A 22622-nucleotide genomic window follows, 5' to 3' on the forward strand; every position below is an offset into this window, starting at 1 on the left:
GGTGGGAGTGATGAACACTGTGTGTTCAACTGCTCTTTATTTCTTCTTTAATTTACAGTTTTCACGTGTACTGAAGAACAGAGCCTGGCCCACCTTTAAACAGGCCAAATCGAAAATCTCCCCATTACACAGCAGTGACTTCTGCCCTACCAACTGCCATGTCAACATAATGGAAGTTTCCTACCCCAAAACATCAACCTCCCTAGGGAGCGCATTTGGTGTTCAGCTGGATAGTAGGAAGCATAATTCTCATGATAAAGAAAATAAATCTGAGCAAGGTATGTTAGCTTTTGAAACTTTCGCAAAGCACGAAAAGTAGTTTAGGTCGTTGTTAACTATTCCAGCATCCCTGAAATAGGATAGATTCCTGGTGTGTAAACAAGTCCAAATTTTGTAAAGACAGGATTCCTCTCTATAATCATTTGGATAATTATACATATATGTTTATAAAATAAAAATGAGAGTTACGCATTTCTATTTATTTTTTCTCTAAGAAGAAAAATTTTTCTTACCTTCCTTACATGTAGGACGGGCACAGCTTACCCTGCAGTGAAAACCACTAGTCTGAAATGGCCCTATAACTATGAGAAAAATATAGGGGGAGCAGCTTCAGGGGCGCAAGGTGCCGTTCTACACCATCACGGTGGAGCTGGAGATTCAAGAGCATTTTATTCACAACTCCCATAAGCTTTAATTCCCGAATTAAATTCAGCATTGGTTTGGCATTTTATTTTATGTAAGCCTGGCTGCCTAGAATGAATTGCACTGGATCATTACTGTAAGTTAAAGGTCATCAATATTGTTCTGGAATGATTTTTACCTCCTCAGGGAAGCTGAGCCCCATGGTGTACGTGCAGCACACAATCACAACCATGGCGGCCCCTTCGGGTCTGTCTCTGGGGCAGCAGGATGGACATGGGCTCCGGTACTTGCTAAAAGAAGAAGACCTGGAAACTCAGGATATTTATCAGAAACTGTTGGGCAAACTTCAGACTGCTCTGAAGGAGGTGGAGATGTGTGTTTGTCAAATTGACGAGTAAGTAGTTTATTTACTGTACTTGAAAACGTGCCTAATACAATAGCCGTAGAAAATGTGACTTTCGAACATCCATCGTTCTCTTTTGTTTTTAGAAATGGAAGATTTTGTGTGTGTGTCATATAGATCCCTTCATCCCACACCTTCACAGTGATACAACACGGCAAATTTGTACAGAGATATTCTAAGGAAGCATTTAATACCAGGGAAGAGAGTGACAAAATTCTGTCTTATAGAAAACACTAAGTCTCAAGGTGAAAATATTAAACTGAGAAATATGATTGAAAGAGTACCAACGAGATATACAGATTTCCTGGTATCCTTTATAGAGCAGAACACAGTATTTGATGTCTATGCACTCAATAGATGTGTATGAAAAATATAAAATATAGCAAAGCTTTAACATACTTGTTAAATGAGTAAATGCAAAATTATGTATCACTAGGACCAATGACCAACGAAGGAGCCCCCTTTTTTCCCCTTCTGATTGAATTAATGGTTGACTAAGCAATTACGCAAATAGCTGTAACAGTCATTTGGAAATTTTTATCAAGAACGGAGAAGAGAAGGGGATTAATTAAAACTTTTCCAAAGAGGTCGACTCTGATTCTTATTTAAAAATTTGATGGTTGGACAATTGCCTCAACTCTGTGGGATGATTTGCCACGTCATGGTGTGGGATTATGTGTCACAGCCAGTCAAGGCAACTCTGTGGAGTCACGAGAACACGGGCTTTGGGGTAGCGTGGTCTCTCATGTATTAAACAGGATGAAGAATAGTAACGAATTATAAGTTTGTGGTGAAAATTACAAAAATTAGTATAAAAAATAGCGCAGTGTCTAATATTATGTTTGCTCATCATTCAAGGGCTTAAAGTTGGTAGAATCCGGAAATGGCATAGACACCATTATCCTCTTTTTATCGTGCTCTCTTTATGAAGTTACACATCGGATGTGTATTGTTTAGTTCCCACACACACATCATCCCATACTTCCCTGGAAAATCCAGTTTTGACATAAAACGTTTAAAACTTATTCTAAGCCTTTTTTGGTAATTGGACATTTTAGTAATAAAATCTTAATTGACATGATCTCTCTTTTTAAAATGTTTTCTTGTTTATTTTTTTATCTTCTTTATTTGAGAGAGAGGGAGACCACGAGCACAAGAGGGGCAGAGGGGCAGAGGGAGCAGCAGGCTCCCCGCTCAGCAGGGAGCCCAATGTGGGATTCAATCCCACGACTCTAAGATCATGACCTGAGCTGAAGGCAGACCCTTAACTGACTGAGCCACCTAGGTGCCCTGACATGATCTCTTATTTTACACATCTTTGAATTTTAGAGATCAAAATCACCATATTAGATGCGTCATAATTCTAAGCTTATCATTAGATAGTTACTGTTTACTATGCCAATTTGTTCCAACATTTTTATGAGTTAATTTAGACTTGAAATTCTGTTTTCATGTGTCTAATACACTAGTTTTAAAACATTGTTTATTACATTGGTATATTATATTGTGACTGCCCCATTCACAGATGAATTAAATTGTTTGGGGTTGCTAAAAGAACGGGTGGCTATTTTTGGCAATTGTATGATACTTTGGATTGTTTGAGAATGACCTTGTTGACCCATAAGTTAATATCTTAGGACATTATATTTTGTTTCATTTAACAAATGGAATTTTATTATATGATATGTTCTATTTTAGAAACCAGTTTTTTTAATCCCTAAAGTATTTGGGAAGTGCACAGAGTAAGAATCTTTATTAATAAGGCAATAAATAGTGGCACTCAATCATGCATCTCGGAGGAATTTTAGGAGAACATCTGGACCAATCCCACACTGCCAGTTGGGCCAAGAGTTATTATTCCTGCTTTTCAGATGAGTCCTTTACCAACGGCAGGATTATTGATGTGCCTGAGTGGATACTAGCTCGGAGACCAGGCCTCTAATGCATTGACTACTCAGCACTTCCTGGCAGTTGTCCAGACTTTGTCTGTCTTTGTTAATTTATTGATTTTTTTTTTTTAAAGTTTAGCTGATGCAGATATATTTTCAAGAAAACAGGGCCAAAGGGCTCCCTTTACTTGGGTTAAAATGCTTTATATTTAAAGCAGTCGTTGAAGAAAGGAATTAAGCTATTTTTATTAACCAAACTACTTAAAATAATTAACTATTTTTACTTAAGATTTTCCCACTCTGATATTCTAAAAGCCTTTCCCCTACTGTGCATGTTTATTAGGAAAATGACATGAAATGAGCAAGTGATTTGAGAAACTTCCTTGGTCTTCTCTGTGTGCACCGTATAATTTAATTCTAAATATAAATATGTTCCACATAATTCAATGTGCAATATAATCCCTTTAAAACAGTGCAGTCGTCCAAGTGCCTGGATTCCCTGTTGCCCCATTCAGCGATGCTGCAGTGCAGTCGAGCTTGACAAATTATTTGAAAAGCTAGTTACCAAACAATTTTCTCACCATGTAGTAATTATTCTTGGTCAGACATAGATGCCTCTGCAGAGTGGAGAAGCAGATCTCGGATGCTCTGCCAAGTTTTAAGAGAAATTGCCTCACAACATCGCAACTGCTGGCCTTTCTAGAAATCCTTCATTCTTGGGGAAGGGCCTGGTCCTGAGCTTGTCTGCTTACCATGCCACTTGGGAACACTTCTCCTAGAAATAAAATTTCCTTCAACACATAGACATTCCACTAAATGCTTCTACTTCCTTTGGATCCAAAGATGAGACTAGAGACACATTTGTTGTCTATTAACATGAAATCAGGCGATGTTATGAATTTATTCAACATTCTATGATTCTTGTCTCATTGAAGCTAAATAGTTTTGTCCTTTATTTTTTTTTTTAAAGATTTTATTTATTTATTTGACAGAGATAGAGACAGCCAGCGACAGAGGGAACACAAGCAGGGGGAGTGGGAGAGGAAGAAGCCGGCTCATAGTGGAGGATCCCGTAACGCCAGGATCACGCCCTGAGCTGAAGGCAGACGCTTAACCACTGTGCCACCCAGGCACCCCAGTTTTGTCCTTTAATGGGCTATTTTCTGGGTAATGACACTTAGGTACTAGAGTATGCTCAGCCCCATGACTTCTAATTTAAAAGATACATAAGTAAAGGGCAAAATAATTTGTGGACAATCCAAAACCATTGACAGGACTTTAAAATACAAGATGGGACGAGATGAATAAAGAGTTCTGGGGGCTGGTGGAGACAGGAAAGCTGAGAACAGACCTGCCTTTTACAGGTGCCAGATGCCCCAAACTAAGTGATGAATAAACCGCACTGGAGACACGTGGTGAGCTGGGCTTACAGGTGGGTTGGTAGGGCTATCAGTGGAATTCTCTTCGAGGTTTTCCCAAGCATTTTGCTGGTATGAAAAGAGGGCCCAGCTGCATAAGTACTAACGTGTATCATAGGGATAGGGACTTATATGCCAGGCGCAGTTTTATTAGTATATACACGGCTTGATTTCATTCCTACAGTCCCTCTGTGCTGTGGCTTATGAAGCACAAGGACATATCACATTAAATCTCAAACTTAAATTTGTTTCCAAAACTGGATTGTAGATTCCCTCATATGGAGAGCTACTTTGACTCCTACCCCGTGAAGGTCGTCCCTCCTCTCAGGAAAGTGTTCCCCATCTCTTCGGTTCTGCAGGGCAGAGTCTGGGTGTTACCTTTAATTCTTCTCTTACCTGCCCCTTCACCTCCAGTACCTTATCCAGTTCGGTCAAGTACACCTCAGAATGTATCCGCTCCATCCCCTCAGGGTCATCATTGTCCCCTCACTCGTGCCCACCATAGGAGTTTCCAGCTATGTGTCTCCATTGCATTCCACATTCAGCAGATGCCAGAGGGATCTGTAAAGGTAAATCATGCTAGTTCCCTGCTTAAAACCGTTTCACGGCATTGCAATGCCATTAAAATAATACCAACTACATTACTGTGGCCTGTGTAGCCCTACGCAGTCTGCCCCTGTCGTCCTCTCCAAACTCATGTCTCTGAGCTCCAGCTGCACTAGTCTTTTTCCGATCCTGGAACGTGACAAACCTTTGCCTGGTCGGCGCTGCTCCCAAGGTCTGCCGCTAGCCTTCTACGTACTCAAGTGTCAGGCTAATGCTGATGTGTAGAGAGGCTGTGCCTGCTTCCCCGGGATAAGGTAGATACATATGTCATCCTTCTAGGTCACACATGTCTTCCTTCTAGGTACCCTACTCTCTATACTTCTGGTTTTTGTTTCACAAAACCAGAGTTTACAAAACTCTAAAAGCTCACAGACTTTAAACAACAGGCGTTCTCTCTTGCTCGCTCTCCATGCCCATCTGGATCATAGAGTTTCTGTTCCACGCTGACCTCACTCAGAATTCAGGCTGACAGAGCCCCCATCAGCTGGAATGTCTCTGGTTGTCCCATCAGGGTGAGGGAATGAGGTAGGCTGCACACTTGCTTAAAGGCTTGCACCTAGGAGGGACTCAGGTCACCTCACTTATGTCATACTGTGAAAGCAAGTTACATGGTCATTCCTATCCTCATGGGGCAGGGGAGGCCACCCAGTCATGTGCCCAGGAGAACTGGGATGTGGTACACAGCCCTAATGACTTCCTCCCTCCCTCCCTCCCTCCCTCCCTCCCTCCCTCCCAGTGTATAAATGATATGCAGGGAGGGAATGTTCTGCATCATTTGTTAAGTATATGTATATAAGAGTGTGTCTCACTCACCCCGTCTCTAAAATGAGGATCCTCACCACCATAATAGTCATACCTATGTCCTAGGAGGTTTTAGGATTGAATGAATTAAGTACTTAGCATGGTGACTGGCATAAGAGCTCAACAAATGTTAGGTCTGATGAAAATGATAAAGATGATGATATTTAAGTCTCAGTTTAATAGAAAAACGCACAAGTGGATGCAGGCTACTATATACAAAAATAAAGATTTTTGTATATAGTATCAAAGGTGTGAGAAGGAGATTGGGCAGCTTAGGATTTTAATTGAAAATTAACGGACCTATAGTAGGTAGCTTAGTATTGTATATGAGCAAAACTGAAGGAAAACTATTTCTGTATGTGCAAATATTATAAAGCTAAACTTACGCATTCTTATTACTTTTAAGAATCTAGAAATTTTAGCAAAAACATGGTGTCAAAACACTGCTTTTCTATCATTTATTTGGAAGCCTAACACTTCTTCCCGCAGGGTCAGTGCGAGCATGATTGCAGCTGTTTAAAATGAAAAGCAAATATGTGAATATAATTCATATGACTTTGAAAAAAATGAGTGTGCTTAGCCCCATGACTTCTAATTTAAAAGATACATAAAGCACAGAGTACTCCTTGCAAAATGAGAACTCCTGCATCTCCTTCCTCTTTGGTATTCAGAGTTCATCCGTCTGTGCAGAATAGAGCTTGGGTAATTGGAGTTAATCTAATGTTTTAAGCTTTTGGGTGGAGGGAGTAAATAAATACACATCTGTCTTCCAAGACATAAAAGTATCTGTGCAAATAAAAAAACTGCTTAAAATAATTTATAGCGTCACAGGGCCTAGAGCACTGTAACACAGCCCCCTGATTTTCACTGGTATCTAAAAGCTATAAAATGCCAAAATATTATTCCAGTGGTATCTCACAGTAAGACCTTCCCCGACTACACCATTTGAAGCCGCAGCTCCATCTCCCTTCCCTTCTTTATTTTCCTTCTTAACATTTGTCGCCATGTAATATACCATATAGTTTACTTGTTTGAGGTTTGTTTCCTCCCAGTAGAACCTAAGCTCCAAGAGGACAGGGGCTTTCATTTGTTTGTAAACTGCTGTATTCACAGCACCAAAACAATGCCTGGTACAATAGATGTGTCTTATGAACTGGTTAGTGAAATCTCTTCACAAATATTTACTCAGTGCACAGCATTAGGTTTGACATGGTGGGTTAGACGTAAGGAGGTATGAGACATTCTCATAGTCTTGAAATAAACGTGACACTGCTGTGGAAAAATGAGCATGGGGATGTGTACGTATGTGCTGTGACTAGACCAGAATGTCGCCAGTACTTGGTAAATGAGAAGGTGATCGTTGGTGGAGAAGCTATTCAAGGGCCCTTTGTTAAGAAATGGTTTAATTCATTTTGCAAGTTTTACAGCATTTTGTTTGATAGCAAAGACTGAGTCCACCTTTGCATGATTTTGAGTTGGTACTAACAAACTTTTTACAGCCAAACATTCAAGGTTGGAGTGATGGAATCCACGCTACTCAAAGTCCACCTCAAATGTGACACCAATTCAGAACTGAAGGCTGTGTTTAAGCCTTGAGCCAAGTGGAAGAGCTTTTCATGTGGGCAGATTTGTGACATGCCACCATGACTAGATTGTGGATGATATGGGGGTAGCCCCTGCTGCCTCCTATTCTCACATTGTGTGCGACTCTCTTTAATGTCTTAGGATTGTGCTAGCCAGAACACCTGCCTGCATGAGCAGTGGGAATGGATTGACCACATGATATTCTTCCTGTCAAATAGAGACAGCTTGGGAGAAACCCAAGTCGGGGCTAGATGGGTAGATTTTAATATCTGAGGGTAAGCCAGTGAGGATATTTCAGCACATTTCATGTTTATTTTAATATTTGGGTAGTACTTTAAAGTTTTCCAGGTATTTTTAGATGGTAGTGACAATGGCTAGGGGAGAGAGGTCACACCCATTAATTATGTACTGGAATATATTCTCATGTCATTGTCACAGAATCATATGGGCTAGTTATTCTTTTTATCCCCCTACAATAGATGTCAAAGAGAATTATCATAGTGTTAGTGTGATAACAAAACTAATAAGTGGTGGAACTGGGATTTGAACACTGATTTCTAGTCTAAATTGTGTGCTGTTTCTATTACTTATCCTGAGAGCAAAAAGTGAACTTCACGTGACCGTTTTTTAATGCAATCAAAAATTACTTTTATGTGAAACAGAAACACTCTAGAAATATTTCTAAGTCAGTCATAGTCAACAAGTAAGGTAGTTATCTGTGGCAGGCAGTTTGAAAACGTGCACTTATTTTTTTTTTAATATCACATTGCAGCCTTCTGTCTTCCATAACATATTCTCCTAAATTAGAACGTAAGACGTCAGAGTGCATAGTACCACCAGACAGTGACAATGAGAAGGGAGAAAGAAATAGCAAACGAGTCTGTTTTAATATGACGGGAGACGAGCAGGAAGATTCAGGTCATGACACCATCAGCAACAGAGACTCTTACAGGTAATGCATTAATTCCTAAACTCATCTCATCAACACAGTCAAATGTGTTTCCATATTTTCCATAGAGGTCTTGAAAAAAATTTTTGATTATCATTTTTGTTTATTACCCTTACAACATAACTGCTAGCTATTACCAACCCCAGACAAAGCATAGTGATCCTGCAGAGTCTTTCAAATTATTCTTTTTTCATAATCTGAGTAATTTGGAAAAAGCATTTTTTCCCTCCAGTTCTGTGGACTTAATTTGGGGATTTATTCTGTTACAGATTGTGTAACATGTATAGCAAATAAGCAAATTGAGCCTATATTAACATTTTTTTCAGATATCTGTTTCTGATTATTAGACTGTTGGGTGGTGAATAGGAATTCTTTTTTGTTGTTTCTCTACCTTTTTTCCCTTATATTCTGTGTTCCAAGCAAATTGGACTAATTTTTCCTGCTCATCTCCATGACCAGCTTTGTGTCTTTTTTTTCTTCTTTTGCACACTTTCTAAAGATTTTTTTTATTATTCATTTGAGGGAGAGTGAGGAGGGGAGGGCCAGAGGAAGAGGGAGAAGCAGACTCCCCACTGAGCAGGGAACCTCACATGGGGCTTGATCCCAGGACCCTGGGATCATGACCTGAGCTGAAAGCAGACGCTTAACCGACTGAGCCACCCAGGTGCCCCTCTCTTGCACACTTTCTTTACAATCTTGGTAGGACTGCTGTAACAAAGTACTAAGGACTGGGTGGCTTAAACAGCAGACATTTATTTATTTATTATCTGACAGTTCTGGGGCCAGAAGTCCATGATCAAGGTGTCAGCAGGGCTGTTTTTTCCTGAAGTGTGGAGGAAGGATCAGATCTAGGCCTCTCACCTTGGTTGTGGATGGCCATCTTCTCCCTGTGTCTTCATGCCCTTTTCCTTCCAAGGGTTTCCCTTTGGCCATATTTCCCCTTCTTGGAAGGGCACCAGTCATACTGCATTAGGGCCCACCTTAATGACTTCATTTTTACTTGATTATGTCTGGAAAAACCCTCACTCCAAACAAGATTGTATTCCTGGGTCCTGAGTGTCCGACTTCAACCTGTGGATTTTAGGAGGAGATGCAATCAACCCGTGACACCTTCCCTCCAAAGTCTGTTGCCATCTGGCTGCCATCACCCTTCCAACGATGGCTGCTCCAGTGAGCTTCCTTTGAATCTTTGTATCACCTGACACCTCATTGAGAACTGTCGTCACTGGCTATATGTGCTGCGTGTGTGGCTTCAGCATCTCCTGTCTTGTTTACTTTAAAGATTTATTTATTTATTTGAGAGGGAGGGGTAGAGGGAGAGGGAGAGAGAATCTCAAGCAGACTCTATGCTGAGGGCCGAGGGCTCCATCCCACGACCCTGAGATCATGACCTGAGCTGAACCAAGAGTCAGTGCTCAACCAACCGCACCACCTGGGCGCCCTCTGTCTTATTTGCTTTAATTGAAGACAAAATTCTCTTATTCACTGTTATTTATTATACAGTGTTTTACAATGAAAAAAAATTAAGTAATTATTATTAAGGTTATTCTTCTCAGAGTTGTTTAGCACAAACTAATAGTTAACATTAAAAACATTTTTACCACACACAAGGGGAAACAGGATGGTCTCACATAATTCCCCACACAGCCCTATGGGGCACATGCTGATATTAACTCCATTTTACATGTGAAGAAGCTGAGGCCACAGGAGTTAATAATCTACCTGTGAAACCAGGTGGTCTGGCTCACGGTTTCTTCTCTTAACTACTGTACTATCCCAATTTCTACATGAAAAGGATTTTAACAAATATGTAAGAGTTAATTATTCCTAGAGATTTAATAATATATAACACAGATTAACCACTTTTACCATTTCATTTACTTTTAGCTTCAAAGGATACCAGCAGACTGTTTAATAGGAACCTGTGGTTTTTCTCCAATGGGAAATTACAGATCTAAAAATAATTTCTTACCTCAATTTCTAGTTATCAGATAATTAAAATTACCCTCTGAGTCTCCCTCTAGGCTAAACTAGAAATTTTAAATGTAAATTTAAAGTTAAATAAGTCCTTTTTACTGATTCTGAGAGGAAAAAAATATTTTGTCTCTTATAGTCTGGCTGAAATCTGTCATGTGTCCATATTCACACACAAACCTTTCACACCTTCTTTCCTTCGACATTGACCGTTGTCGAGCACGTGCCAGCTGTGGCCGCCTGTGCTGAGCTCTGAGGGGGAGACAGGATGCTGGTCCTCTCCGGGGAAGCTCGGCGTGCAGTTGATGAGTTATAATTTAAAGCTACCAGAAAGACTTGAAAGGCAGAGATCATGAGACAGGACCTTGTCTCTATTAGCACATTAACTACAGACATACCGCCTCAAATAGATAATGATGAATTTTAAGTGCGGTTTGACTGCTGGTTTTCTCACTTCAGGTTTAAAAAATTTCATTCAGAATCAGCCTACTCGGCTTAAGAGATTTTGAAATGTGATTGAACTTAAATTTTGTTAAACCCTAAGATAAAATGTGAGTCACACAAAATTTATCTTTCTCGTAATGTTCTCCAAGACCTATCCGTAAGTCTAACTGTGGCATGACACGCTTGTCTAATAAGAGCTGGCAGGGCGACGGCAAATGCGCTCCGAAAGTGACGTGTGCCTCTTTCCTCCCAGCGACTGCAACAGCAACAGGAATTCCATCGCCTCCTTCACCAGCATCTGCAGCAGCCAGTGCAGCTCGTACTTTCACAGCGATGAGATGGACTCCGGTGCGTGGGGCGGACGCGTGTGTCCTTTCTGCGGATCGTCCTCTGCGGGACGCCTTTAAGGGGCTACATTGTGTGATTGACATGTGTTTTCACCTTGTATCAGTCATCCTTGGCAGCCACACGTGCCGCCCGTCAGTCGCACGTGCTGGATGAAGCCAACGTCCCGATCCCATTGTGAACGGAGTGAATTGAAAAGAGAAGAAAGAAACAAATGAAATCTGATCTTAATATATATTTTAGGATTTTTCATGGTACTATGAAGGAGGCTAGGTACACAGGAACAGGCTATACTAAAGTATGAAGCGTTTTTTACTGTGTGAGGAGGTGGGACGGGCTTTGAACCTGAGGACTTTGGAGACAGTAGATGACCTGAAGCGGCCCTGTGTGTGGGTGGTGGGTGACGGGGAGAAGAATGACGAGGCAAACACTGACTGATAGAAATATCTTACAAACATCTTATCGGGGGTGTGTTAAGAACAAAGGCTTTGCCTCCAATTAGGACACATCTTCATTTTGAAATATGCAGTTTATTTCAACTATTTAACCGTTAGAAAACTGCACTGGGTATTTACCGTGAAGATACAAATGTAATAATCCAAAGGGGCACCTGAACCCCAGTGTTTAAAGCAGCAATGTCCACAATAGCCAAACTGTGGAAAGAGCCCAGAGGTCCACTGACAGATGAATGGATAAAGAAGATGTGGTGTATATCTACAGTGGAATATTATGCAGCCATCAAAAATGAAATAGTGCCATTTACAACAACATGGATGGAACTAGAGGGTATTATGCTAAGTGAAATAAGTCAGAGAAAGACAATTAGCATATGATCTCACTGATATGCGGAATTTGAGAAACAAGGGGAAGAGAGGAAAAAAAGGAAACAAGACGAAACCAGAGAGGGAGGCAAACCATAAGAGACTCTTAATCTCAGGAAACAAACTGAAGGTTGCTGGCATGGGGGAGGGGTGGGGGAGGGGAACTGGATGGTGGACATTGGGGAAGGTATGTGTTGTAGTGAGCTCTGTGTATTGTATAAGACTGATGAATAACAGACCTGTACGCCTGAAACAAATAATACACTATATGTTAATTTAAAAAAAAGAAAGAAAACTGCATTATTTGAAAAAAATCATTGACATAGGGTATATAGTGTTTTTTCCTGTGAGGCACTCTGTTTCCACCTCTATTTCAAACAGCAATCATCTGATATCCTAATTGCTATTAAGTCTTTTGGAATTCTTTTTTTTTTTTTTTAAGATTTTATTTATTTATTTGACAAGAGAGAGATGGCCAGCGAGAGAGGGAACACAAGCAGGGGGAGTGGGAGAGGAAGAAGCAGGCTCATAGCGGAGGAGCCTGATGTGGGGCTCGATCCCAGAACGCCAGGATCATGCCCTGAGCCGAAGGCAGATGCTTAAGGACTGCGCCACCCAGGCGCCCCTCTTTTGGAATTCTTTATCTGTTCATAAGAACATGATGGAATAAGAGTGCATGTGTAATTATTATTTTTTAATTTTATTTATATTAAAATATTTCATCATGTGAAACAAAGACAGATGATTTATTTTTTCTCTCTAGGTGATGAGCTTCCTCTCAGTGTTCGCATTTCTCATGATAAACAGGACAAGATACACAGCTGCCTTGAGCATCTTTTCAGTCAGGTATGATTGGGACAGTTATGGGTCTGTCCTCCACACATCCAACTGTCAGGATCCGTTTTTCAGACATAGTAAAAAGAGCTTAGAGTGAGAATGGAAAGGCCTCAATCAGTCCCTCCATCCCCTTCACCTCAATTTCCACAATTTAAAAAGTGAATAAAGATTCTTTAGCCAACGAACCCAAAGGATTGCTGTGACTATCAAGTATTTTATGGTTCTTGGAAAAAGTAGTTATAAATACAGGAGTTATTCTTTTTATTATTTGTTTCTTTTTAGGTTTTCAGGATTCTTTATGACATTTCTTCCTTAACTCTATTCTTAATTTCAAGAAACACAAGATTCTCTTGGTGTTTGTGTTGGTGGTTTGCGTTTTTTAAAAAACTTTATATCCATAACCAAAATTCATAGTGTAGAGGCTTTTACTGCTTTGAAAAAGATTATGATGACTTTTAGGGTTTTTAAAAACAATTCTAGAAATCTGCTTTTGTAAAATGAATATATTAAGTATAGTTATATTAATATATGGTAGGATAGTAAGAAATATTGCAAGTGTTATCAGTGAATTTATTCCAATATTTTCTTTAAAGATGGATTTTGCAAGCATGATGAGATTGCAAAAATAATTGTGGCTTTAAGATGAAAATATTTTACAAGATTTACTCTTAGAAATGTATATTATGTATTATGAGAAGTATGTAACTTTCAGAAATCTCTGCTGTTATGATAGGTGGATTCGATTACCAATCTCCTCAAAGGGCAAGCTGTTGTAAGGGCCTTTGAGCAAACCAAGTACCTCACACCAGGTCAAGGATTACAAGGTAAGGTTTAAAAAATCACAATTAGAAGCAGTCGGAAAACAGGTGGGAAATAATACAGTCATGAAGTAAAAGCATAGTGTAAGAAGAAAATGGCTGCTCATGTTTCATAATCCCTTTCATATTAATTCCATTTTGATAATTTTTGGATATATATATATAAAAAGTCAGTATAGCATCTTTTAAATGTCTTTGCAAGTTTAAAATGTGCAATGCCTATAGGGGCTAGAATACATAGGAATAAATTAATTGAAGAGATGTTAAGTGTTGCATATGTGTAGAGTGTTTCAGCTTTTGCTGAAACCAGCACAATGCCTACTTGGTTGTAGCCCATTGGTGGGGGAATGGGTTTCGAGAATGTGCTTTGGCAAACAGAGCAGCCAAACAGAACAAGATCTAGGGCCGCCACTTTCTGACATCTAGTTTCGGATGTTGAAAACAGAGTGTTGATCTAAATTTGCTCCTTTGCTTAAATGTTTGTAAGAAAATAATGTTAGCCTTTCTTTTTTAGATTTAACCAATTTTCTCCTGTAATATAATTAGAGAAAGTACCACCATGCTAATAACCCAGGACAACAGGAATGAAAGAGGATCCTGGAGCTCACAGTTTGTTAACTGTTAGGTAAATGGTTGAAACTTACCAGTGATTTTCTGTATTTATTTAGAATTTCAGCAGGAAATGGAACCAAAGCTGAGTTGTCCAAAAAGGTTGAGGCTTCACATCAAGCAAGACCCTTGGAATCTTCCCAGCAGCGTCCGGAATCTTGCTCAGAACATCAGAAAATTTGTTGAAGGTCAGGACGAAAAGCAAAGAACCTTACATAGCATTAGCAATAATCATTTAAAACCAAAGTTCAGTAATGCCCTGATTACTTTTTGCAGTGTTTCAGGTTATGAGGAAAATCAAAGAACTGGAAAGGGTGAGGGAGGAAGGAAGCAAAAGGAAGAATAAGATTATAGAGCCTTGTGTTCCGAGGGTCTAAATGATGTACACTGTATCATGGAGAATATTCTCAATGAATAAAATAAGGGCTCACACTTGGGAGGACACGGAATGTGGAAAGTTTCATATTTTGTACTATGAAACAATATCAGCAAAATTTCTAAAGGATTCGCGAAAGTCATGAAGCTAAGTTTTATGGGAAGTCTAAAAAATTAATTGTGAATCTGCAAGAATCGAAATAATAGGATAGGTTACATCATTGGTTTATAAGTTTCTTTTTCATATTTGTCTAAGTTTATTGTTATTAACTATCATGACATCGTTTACTCAACATCCTATAATTGATATAATCTGCAGTTGGAGACACAACATTTCAGGACAACTCTAGTGCATCTGATTATATATTGTTTAGGGTCATGGTATTAAGTAGAAAATTCTAAGAGTTTCTAAAACAATTATGGTGGAAAAGATGAAATGAGAAATTTGTTTAATTTTTAAAAATGCCTAATTCAGTGATTTTCTTCCCAACATTAGACTGGTGGTTGGCGATGTCTGGAGTTGTTTTTTGGTTGTCACAGTTGTGGGGGTGCTACTGGCATCGAGTGTGTAGAGGCCAGGGATGTGAAACATTCTGCAATGTACAGGACAGTCCCTTACAGCAAAGAATTATTTGGCCCAAAATGTCAGTAGTGCTGTAGAGGTTGAAAAACCTCTACAATAAATGAGTATATGCCTGAGTTTAAATTTTTATTCCTGGGGTGCTGGGTGGCCCAGTCATTAAGCATCTGCCTTCGGCTCAGGTCATGACCAAGTCCCACATCGGGCTCCCTGCTCCGCTGGGAGCCTGCTTCTCCCTCTCCCACTCCCCCTGCCTGTGTTCCCTCTCTATCTCTCTCTCTGTCAAATAAATAAAATCTAAAAAAAAAAAAATTTTTTTTTTAATTCCTCAGTCATCTCTATGTCAATTGGATGCGGTAAATAGTACTCAGCAGAATTACAGTGACCCCCGGTCACTGCCATCTTTTTTAGGGTAAATTAGAGAGAGTTGTATAGTTTGCTGATGAAAGACAGCTCTTAAATTGCATAGAGTCTGAGCCTGTGACATAACTCCTTTGGGCCTCAGTTTCTTCATTTACTAAATGACAGAAATGTGTATATGTTCTGTGATTACTAAGTCTTCTGCCTCAAATTATACTCAAATATAACAGCTTAGATACTCTTTAGGCATCAGTAGTGGAAACGTTTGTACAGATATGGAAAACTCCACCTAAATCACAGCAATACTATTGTGTGATGAAATCTTTCATTTTTGACAGCTGTATTTCTTGGCTACATTTTTATTTTATAGCTAAATATAATGGTTATTTGTGACAGATTATAACATCATATTTAATGAAAAGTCTGAATTTAAAACCTCCCAAAATAATGAATAGCAAAAATGATACATACATTTTTTTAAAGATTGCTTGGTTTAAGTAATTTAAACATATATTTTACTGAGTAGAAGGTTTCTGTTTTTTTCTTTTTGCAGAATAAGTGCCAGTATCATAACACTCCTAGAAATTATAATTCATGAATCTAAATGCACTTGTTCTCTCTACCCCTGAAACTAATAATACACTATGTGTTAACTAACTTCAATTTAAATAAAATCTTTAAAAATATATAAATGCATTTGTTCTCATCTTCTTCGAGGTTCTTTTTTACATTATAATTGTTTTCAGAATAAATGCAATATCAGTTAAGAACAGAGAAATCTTTAAACCTTTCTTGTTTTGTTTTCTGAAGAGATTTATCTTTAAGATATAAACTTTTTCTAATGCAGGATAAAAAGCTTAATTTTTAATAGTATTCATTTTAAAAATCTTACATTTTCATCTTAAGTCCTGCTTTTATGCCCTCAATGCCTCACTCATATCACAATAAGCAGGTGTAGGAATGATAACTCTTTACATATATTGATTGATATATGTCGTGAATATGGATGCCAGTCTGGGTCAGGGGAGCCCAATAGCTTGAGTGTGGTTGGGTGTGCTGTGTCTTCCAGTGAATGGTGTGCGGAGGGCTCTTTGCAGAATTTAAGTTACATCCCTGGTTGCAAGTTTTAGTGAGATGCAGTTATTCTTTGGATAAGTGCTGTGATTGTCACTATGTTAAGTGAGTCTTAATGATTAATCACTGGTTCACACCAATGGACTGTCAAGGAAGAGGTCAAGCTGTCATTTCCTGGTCCTCTGTGTTGTCTGATCCTATTATACAGGATGGAGGCAGCAGCACTGAGATCCTTATAATCAACTGCTTGTTGTTTGGAGGTTCTCTGAAGTAACCTCACCAATTCATTACGAATTTATTCTATTCAACTTAAAGTAGTTTTCATTCTACTTCCCAATTGTCTTTATATAGGGTATTATTTAATGAAGGGTTAGGTCTTGGCTAGAAATTCAACATAATGTCACCTCGCCAGAATTTCATGGTTTATATATGTAGCTGGGATAACCCCATTCTCATATTTCTGTAGGGGAGGACAAAAGTAATTTTTTTTCTTCTACCCTTCTAGGTTCTTTGTCTGGGCCCTATAAAAATCAATCAGACAAAAGACAAATTAACAAGGGAAAAGCATATAAACTTATTGAATATGTTTTACGTGATATAGGAGACTTTGTAAGGCAATGAAGACCAGAAGAAATGGTTAAACCTGAGTGCTTTTATACTGAGTTTGATAAAGAGTAGAAAGCTTTGGGAAAATGTGATAGGGCAAAATGGTATGCATTAAGGGTAGTAAACTGGGGAAACTTAGCAAGGCCTGTTCCTCTCACTATCCCTCTATCTTTGGGAATAAGGATGCTCCTTTCCTCTGGGATTGGGAGGGCACTTCTCACAAAAGAGTTTTATGACCAGCTTCAGGAGAGTAGGGGGAGATCAGCGAGTCCTCCATACACCTGCTGTTTGTCAAATTCCTTCAGCTTATTCCTTTCAGTATACCAAATTGCCATATTTTGGGGTAGCATGTTCTTTTTTTTTTTTTTTAAGATTTTATTTATTTGACAGAGAGAGAGAGGCAGCGAGAGAGGGAACACAAGCAAGGGGAGTGGGAGAGGGAGAAGCAGGCTTCCTGTTGAGCAGGGAGCCTGATGCGGGGCTCGATCCCAGAACGCTGGGATCATGACCTGAGCCGACGGCAGACCCTTAACGACTGAGCCACCCAGGCGCCCCAGGGGTAGCATGTTCTGAACTTCATCATTCATTCATCTCTAATATTCAAAATATCTTATCAAGTATATACCAAATGGTATCAAAAAATAATAATTCTATTGTCTTTATGTAGGAAGCACTGTTACAGTGCCATTCCTAAGCTACATCACACTGTGCCATTCATGTGTTCATATCATAGCTTGCCAAACTGAGGGTAGAAGAGAGCAGAAAACACAGTGGGCTAAATGAGGGATAGATTCATTTTGTTGTGTCACTAAGCACTAAGATGATGCCTGCCTCCTGCTTCATCTCTACACTCAATTATGGTCTTAGATTATCAGTCAACTGAAGAAGTTTTTACTAGATTAGCACACTGTGATACTGTGATTTATATAAGAAATATATATTTGGTCTTTGTCCCCTTTCCTGGCACAGAATTCCTAAAACTCTTGGAATTTCCTATGATGAGAACTACAAAGGTATCCTTTGTTATGCCAGTGAGGTGACTTCTGGAAAACTTCTAAGGATGGGAACTGGTTGCCAGGGAAGCCAACCATGTAATTAGAGAGTTGGAACTTTCAGTCCCACCCCCAGCTTCTGGAAGCAGAGAGGGGCTGGAGGTTGAGTTCAGAAACCAATGACCAATGATTTAATCAATCCTGCCTATGTAATGAAGCCTCCTTAAGATCCCAAAACGATGGGGTTCAGAGAGCTTCTGGGTTAGTTCTAGAAGAGTGGTGCATTCAGAGAGCATGGAAGTGCTGCACCATATCCCCATGCCTTACTCAGCACATCTCTTCCATCTGGCTCCTGAGCTATATACTTTTACAATAAATGGGTGATTTAGTAGGTAAAATGTTTCTTGGAGTTCTGTGAACCACTCTAGCAAATTAATCAAACCCAAGAGAGAATCACTGAAACCTCCAATCTGTAGCCAGTTAGAAGCATAGGTGACAACCTGGACTTGCAGTTGGCATCTGAAGTGTGTGGGGGGGGTGTGGGAAGGCAGTCTTGTGGGACCGAGCCCTCACACCTGTGAGATCCTCCAGGTAGAAAATGACAGAATTGAGTTGAATTGTAGGATACCCAGATGGTGTTAAATGATTGCTTGGTGGTGTGGGGAAAAAAACACACATTGGAATTGGTGACAGACTTGGACCCACCATCACCTTAAATTCAAATGTTTATTAGTAAACACATTTTCAATTCTTGATCCCTACAAAAATTGTACTCTTTTCAAAATCTCCCATTGTTTCAGCAACTTAAATTTTTTTCATTTTTTTTCTCTGCCTTTGTCCCAAATATCCTAAAGAGCTTCTTCCTTTTTTTTTTTTAATCAAAAGTCTCTACTTTCCCCCCTTTTTCTTCTTACCTCAGTAATTGGAACAGTTTCCTGGCTAATCCCCTCATCTCTATCTTTTCTGATTTATATATTATTATATATTATATTCAGCTTCCTAAAATATTATGTTCATAATTTTAGTACCCTGCCCCAGAACCTTACAGTGATTTTTCTTATATAAGTCTAAACGCATCAATCTGGTGTTGGATGCCATTTTTCAATGAGGCTTTCTAATTGTATCCCAATCTCAGTCTCTAAATCACATAATAAAATCTTTTCTGTGCTAGATTGTCGGATATTTGGTATTCATTCTTTACTATATTGTCTTGCTAACACTCATTCCCACTCTCAGGATATGTACCTACTCCGTACATTGTAACTTTAAAAAATGTTTAAAAACATTTTCAAGACTCAGAATTCTATACCAACTTTTTAGCTGGATTCAGATTATAATAATAACAGTGTGTTACAGATACACAGCATGTTAAATAATTTTCCAAGACTTTTAATATATATCCCCATTTATTTTTCCTATACAGGCCTATAAAATAGATAACATAGGTGTTATCATCACTTATGAATGAGCACCTTGAAACTCAAATTACGATTGACCATTGAACAGCATGAAGGTTAGGGGCACGGACTCCCTGGACAGTCAAAAATCTGCATATACTTTTTGACTCCCCCAAAACCTCACTACTAAAGCTTACTGCTGACCAGAGCCTTACTGATAACATAAACAATCAGTTAATACATATTTTGTATGTTATATGTATCATATACTATATTCTTAAAGGAATCTAGAGAAAAGAAAATGTTAAGAAAATCATGAAGAAAAGAAAAATACACTTACAGTACTATACTGCATTTATTGAAAAAATTGCACGTAAGAGTGGACCCATGCAGTTCAAACCTGTGTCGTTCAAAGGTCAGCTATGGTTTAGCCATTTTCTGAAGACCACAAAGCTAGTACAGGGGTACCCCATTATCCACTGTTTTGCTTTCCTTGGTTTCGGTTACTCTTAGTCAACCACAGCCCAGAAGCAGATGATCCTCTTTTATGACTTATCGCCTGTAGTGGTCAGTAGTGGTCTAACGCTATGTCGTGATGCCTACATCAGTCACCTTACTTCATCTCATCACACAGGCATTTTATCATCTCACACCATCTTAAGAAGGATGAGTACAGTACAATAAGATATTTTGAGAGAGAGAGACCACATTCACATAACTTTTATTACAGCATATTATTAGAATTATCCTATTAGTACTTACTGTTAATCTCTTACTGTGCCTAATTTGCAAATTAAACTTTGGCATATATATGTACAGGAAAAACCATAGAATATATGGGGCTTGGTACTCTCTGTGGTTTCAGGCAACCAATGCGGGTCTTGGAATGTCCCACGTGGATAAAGGGGGATGTCTATAGCAGATGGGTCTTGTGACTATTCATCCAGGGTACTTTCCTGCCTCTGAAATTCTCTTGTTCTTGTGTTTGCACTTGTAAAATGTCATGTCTTCTTGAGTATCTCCTATATTTCTTATCAGGTACTTTTGTGAACCTGTTTAGAATAGGATGCAACCTAAACTTTTTATTTCCCATAATCCTGGGCACAAAAGAAGCTCTATATGTTTTTATATTAAGTTACTGCTAGTAAACTATTTACCAATTAGAAGTAAAGCAATGAGTATGAAGTTAATACACATCATTTATCAAACATTTGTGATTGCCCTTGTTTGGAGATGGGTTGGGAAGAAGAGTATTTGGAAATATTTAGTATTGTTCTGCCCCTTAGGGCAGTTCTTGACATATAGATGGGAAAGGAAGTCTAGAGAGAGAGATTATACAGTGTGTATATTACATATATATTTATACAGTGTGTATAACATATACACTGTGTGTATATATACACACATATACACACTATATAATCTATAAATATAATCTGTATAATTACAATCTATAATTCTAATATACAATGCATAATGCGATATGTATAATTATATATAAAGATTATAAAATACATATATAATCTTTAAAAGTTTAGGTAACCAAGAAAAAATATGCTGTTTAAGAGCTTATTGATCAAGACCATGAAAGCTACAGGAATTTAGAGAACACCATGCAAACTACAGCAGTTAAGGATTACTTAACAAAGGCAGCAGGATTTGAATGGTGTTTCACAGGCTAATTTAATTCAAAACTGTAAGAAATTTTAGCATCTTGAGCAATGGATAGAATTTATATAGGCAGATAGGACGAATAGCATGTCAAGTAAATGGGATTTTTATTTTCTAGTATAGTAAGATTGTGCTAATTTTTACTTATACAATTAAAATGTGGCGCTAGTGGCAGAAAAAGGCTGAACAACTAACTGTTAATGTTTTCTTTTTCTGCAGAGGTAAAGTGTAGGATACTCCTGGCTCTTCTTGAATATTCAGGTAATATTTTTCATTATTTTTACTATTTGAAATTATTGTGGTCCATGACCTTGGAAGTCTTATGATACCAAGGAAATGCCTTCAACAAATTAGATGGAAATACAATCCCTACTTTCTCTAAAGCCTTGCAAAGATTTAAAAAAAATACTGAGTTTTAATAAAAACACAAAAACATGCTCATCTTTAATTATTGGTACAAACATGGAAACGTATATATTTATACAGAATATAATTAAAAAGGAGAAAGGGAGCAGGTTTTGGTAAAGTAAATTGTGCAAATGGAATTGATTGTGAAACTATGTCTAACTTTTGTTTATGAACAAGGACATAGGTGGGCTCAGATTCAAGGGGTGGAAAAGCAGACCCGTACTTTGGAAGAAGGAGTCTTTTACAATCTACCACACCTGGAAAATTTAAATTATAAGTGAATGAATGAGTCAAGTTAACCAGAGGGCTTTTTTTGTTTGTCATCTGGTTTTTGCTTTAGTTAAACAAGTAGTTGTCTTGCTTTTTGACTGAGTAATAATAATAACAAAAATATCTTACTTTTTTTTTAGTTTTACTAATAACCGCGCAGTTGATAGACCTCATATTTATGGATTTCCTTGGGTCCTCACAATCACTCTATGAGAATATTTTTATCTTTCCACAGGTTTAAAAGTGAAGAAATTAACATGCAAGCCGATTAATAATAATAACTAGAAATGGTACTCATTCAACATGTATTTTTGAGCATCTGGAAGATTAGATGCTTGATTGAGTAAATGCATAAGTAGTAGGTGGCAGATGAAATTCAAACTTAGTTATGCTGATTCCAGAAGTGGTCTTGGAATGCATTGCTTTAGTCATTAATATTCAAATGGCTATTCTTATAGATCCTTATTCTGATTTCAATTTTATTTTTCTATTCCTGTCATAAGTCTCCTTTTTCCTACTTCATTTACTCAGTCTTTTTTTCCCTCTTATATATAGGATGGCAGCAGAATGTAGCCAAATTACTCCATATTGTTGGCTGCAGAATTATGCTCTCCACTTGAAAAGGCTGGATTGTGTCTGCCAAATAATATTTTTAACTCACCTTTATTCCTAGCCTTCTCTCTCTCTAATCTCTCTTTTATTTCTTTATTGTTATTTTATTATTATTATTATTATTTTCTTTTCCCTAC

The 22622-nt window shown here is 38.3% G+C and overlaps 1 protein-coding gene across 1 annotated transcript in view; it reads left to right on the forward strand.

Moving 5' to 3' along the window:
- The window catches only part of PREX2 (phosphatidylinositol-3,4,5-trisphosphate dependent Rac exchange factor 2), a 272900-nt gene that overhangs the window by 160781 nt on the left and 89497 nt on the right, over positions 1–22622 (forward strand). The window contains exons 24-31 of the mRNA XM_040625832.1: positions 59–278; positions 829–1036; positions 8116–8295; positions 10964–11058; positions 12640–12722; positions 13447–13537; positions 14200–14328; positions 21415–21456. Coding sequence (XP_040481766.1) covers positions 59–278; positions 829–1036; positions 8116–8295; positions 10964–11058; positions 12640–12722; positions 13447–13537; positions 14200–14328; positions 21415–21456 — 1048 coding nt within the window. The remainder of the gene's footprint in view (positions 1–58; positions 279–828; positions 1037–8115; positions 8296–10963; positions 11059–12639; positions 12723–13446; positions 13538–14199; positions 14329–21414; positions 21457–22622) is intronic.

The sequence above is a fragment of the Ursus maritimus genome, unplaced genomic scaffold (assembly GCF_017311325.1).
Source record: "Ursus maritimus isolate PB19 unplaced genomic scaffold, ASM1731132v1 scaffold_9, whole genome shotgun sequence".
Lineage (NCBI taxonomy): Eukaryota > Metazoa > Chordata > Mammalia > Carnivora > Ursidae > Ursus > Ursus maritimus.